General features: G+C 43.2%; 1 protein-coding gene across 1 annotated transcript; it reads right to left on the bottom strand.

The window, feature by feature from the left end:
• Nucleotides 1–181: 181 nt before the first annotated feature.
• On the bottom strand, nt 182–2,035 carry LOC112468373 (transcription elongation factor SPT6-like). Its single transcript, XM_025037508.1, has 4 exons — nt 1,902–2,035; nt 1,550–1,794; nt 844–1,291; nt 182–723 (listed from the first exon to the last, which is right to left on the bottom strand). The coding sequence occupies exons 2-4, from the start codon at nt 1,689–1,691 to the stop codon at nt 516–518; spliced, it is 798 nt and encodes a 265-aa protein (XP_024893276.1). The 5' UTR covers nt 1,692–1,794; nt 1,902–2,035; the 3' UTR covers nt 182–515.
• Between the last annotated feature and the right edge of the window lie 6 nt (nt 2,036–2,041).

The raw sequence follows: 2,041 nt of genomic DNA, 5'->3' as shown, positions 1-2,041 counted from the left end.
AGTCTTGTATTTAATGTCTTTCCATTATAAACCGATAAATAAAAAGTTTTCGAAAATTATTACAATATAGTAAAAATGATTCCAATAAATTTAACAATTCGATATAAATAGTTTTTATAAATTACTTTTTATTGATGCCATCAGTATGCAAGGAAATGAATCAAGACGATTGCAGAGCGTGTTCAGGCCTTCGTAAAGTTTCCGTAAATTTTATTATATACATAGGAAGAATAGTTAAAGAATAAATTACACCATACTTTACAATCGTACACTACAACACCGTAGTTTACAATCGGCGATCCCTCTCTTGATCGCAAACGAAACCTCGCATGCAAAAAAGTAGAAGAATTTACTACGTGTTGCATGTCTGCAACGATTAATGATCGGTTCAATTTCGCTAGCAATCGACGTCTCAGGATGAAAGCCCCGTCGTCGAGAGTACGCGCACTCTTATTATTCATTCATAGCGTGATATGACGTTGTCTAATAAATATAATCAGCTATGCACAATCCCGTTAGCTCTCGTCGTACAGAGGAGTACCGTCTCCGCTGAGCGACATACTTCGTGGACTAGAATTTGTATGTGGGGTGCCTCGCGGAGATCTGTACGACGGAGTACGCGTAGACGAAGGTCTGCTCCTTCCGGAGGGCGTTGTTCTGCCGACCGGCTCGTCATAGTTACGTGGAGTTCTTCTAGACTCCTCGTACCTGGGCGTCGATCCGCTGAAAACACATTCAACACATTGATGATAATCGAATGAAGAACATTAACATTTCAAATATCAATAATTTTTAATAGGAAAACGTGATCGTTATTTAATACATATTTATTATTGCACTTACGAGACTCGCGAACCGCTTTTTATACGTGCTGCCCAATCCTCGGCGGCCTTCTTCCAATCCGTCGGGTCGCCGAAAAGAGTGGACAGAGGTGGTGTAGGTCTGTGCAATTGAGCAGACCTGTGATGGCTGGGTGTCATCGAGGGCGGCGGCGGGTGCACGAAGGGCCCTTGATGATGGCTAGGGGTTTGTTGGCCGTATCTGGGAGTAGGCTGGCCATGATGCGGAGTGTGATGAGGCGTCTGGTGCGCGGTCATAAACGGAGTTTGGCCAGACGGCGTATACGGCGTGTTGGGATACGTGTGTACTCCGCCGTAGCCGGTAGCGCTAGCCGCTCCGGGTGTGTGTGGCGGATAGTGATGCGGCGTCTGATTCGCCACTTGCGATAGCGAGTGCAACATGTGATGTGGTAGGTTCTGTGCAACTCGCTGTATTGCTTCTTGATTCATTCCTGAAACAATATCGATCGAAATAATAGCAATTAATACATTTGCAGTCCTTGTGCTCTTACTTGTGCGTTTCATTTCATTTTAGCGAAAAATTGTAGTTGTTAACACAGAATATATATATATGTAGAATGATTTTATCTTGAAATACAATATTTTTTCCTAGTAAAATATATTTTGACCTATACTAAGATTCCAGGAATTACTTTCATATAAAAATTATGATGACTGACAGTTCGCGGTGATGATATAGACAGACTTACCGCTAACTGTTCCTGGCGTAGTAGTGTAAGGTGTCCTAGAAGTCATCGCGCCGCGTGGTGTACTCGGAGTGGATTGTCCAGGGACGGGATCCCTAAAGTGTTTCTTGAACCAGCGTAGTAGATCGCTCACCCTACCGAACATCTGCGCTCGAAATCTGAAGCCCTCGGATGTCACTGTAACGAACTCGTGGCGACAGCGAGTACGGGGCAGATATATACGAGAGTAGGAACTTTCCAGGATAGGTCTATGGGGGGGAAAAAAATTAATGAAATTATTTTTAAATTAAAAGTGAAGAAAATTTTTGGGAAATTGCTGGTGTTACGTGCGTAAACCAGCTACGCGTTTACTTACCTTAACTGCCGATATGATGTAGGGAATTCCACCAGGATTTTCCTTCTTCTGTTCCTTCAGTATATCCTCTGCTTTGTCTTTGATTCCCTCCACGTTGGGCTTGTAGTATTTGAAGTCCAATAATTCGGAGGCGTAAGCGG

Source organism: Temnothorax curvispinosus, unplaced genomic scaffold (assembly GCF_003070985.1).
Source record: "Temnothorax curvispinosus isolate PA1 unplaced genomic scaffold, ASM307098v1 QBEX01018421.1, whole genome shotgun sequence".
Taxonomy (NCBI): Eukaryota; Metazoa; Arthropoda; class Insecta; order Hymenoptera; family Formicidae; genus Temnothorax; species Temnothorax curvispinosus.
This window is presented reverse-complemented; position numbering and strand designations above follow the sequence as displayed.

Coding starts and splice junctions, on each gene's coding strand:
- LOC112468373 (XM_025037508.1), bottom strand. CDS start 1,691: ATGTTCGGTAGGGTGAGCGATCTACTACGCTGGTTCAAGAAACACTTT. Junction 1,292..1,549: donor TACGCCAGGAACAGTTAGCG/GTAAGTCTGTCT, acceptor ATATTGTTTCAG/GAATGAATCAAGAAGCAATA. Junction 724..843: donor AAAAGCGGTTCGCGAGTCTC/GTAAGTGCAATA, acceptor ATGTGTTTTCAG/CGGATCGACGCCCAGGTACG.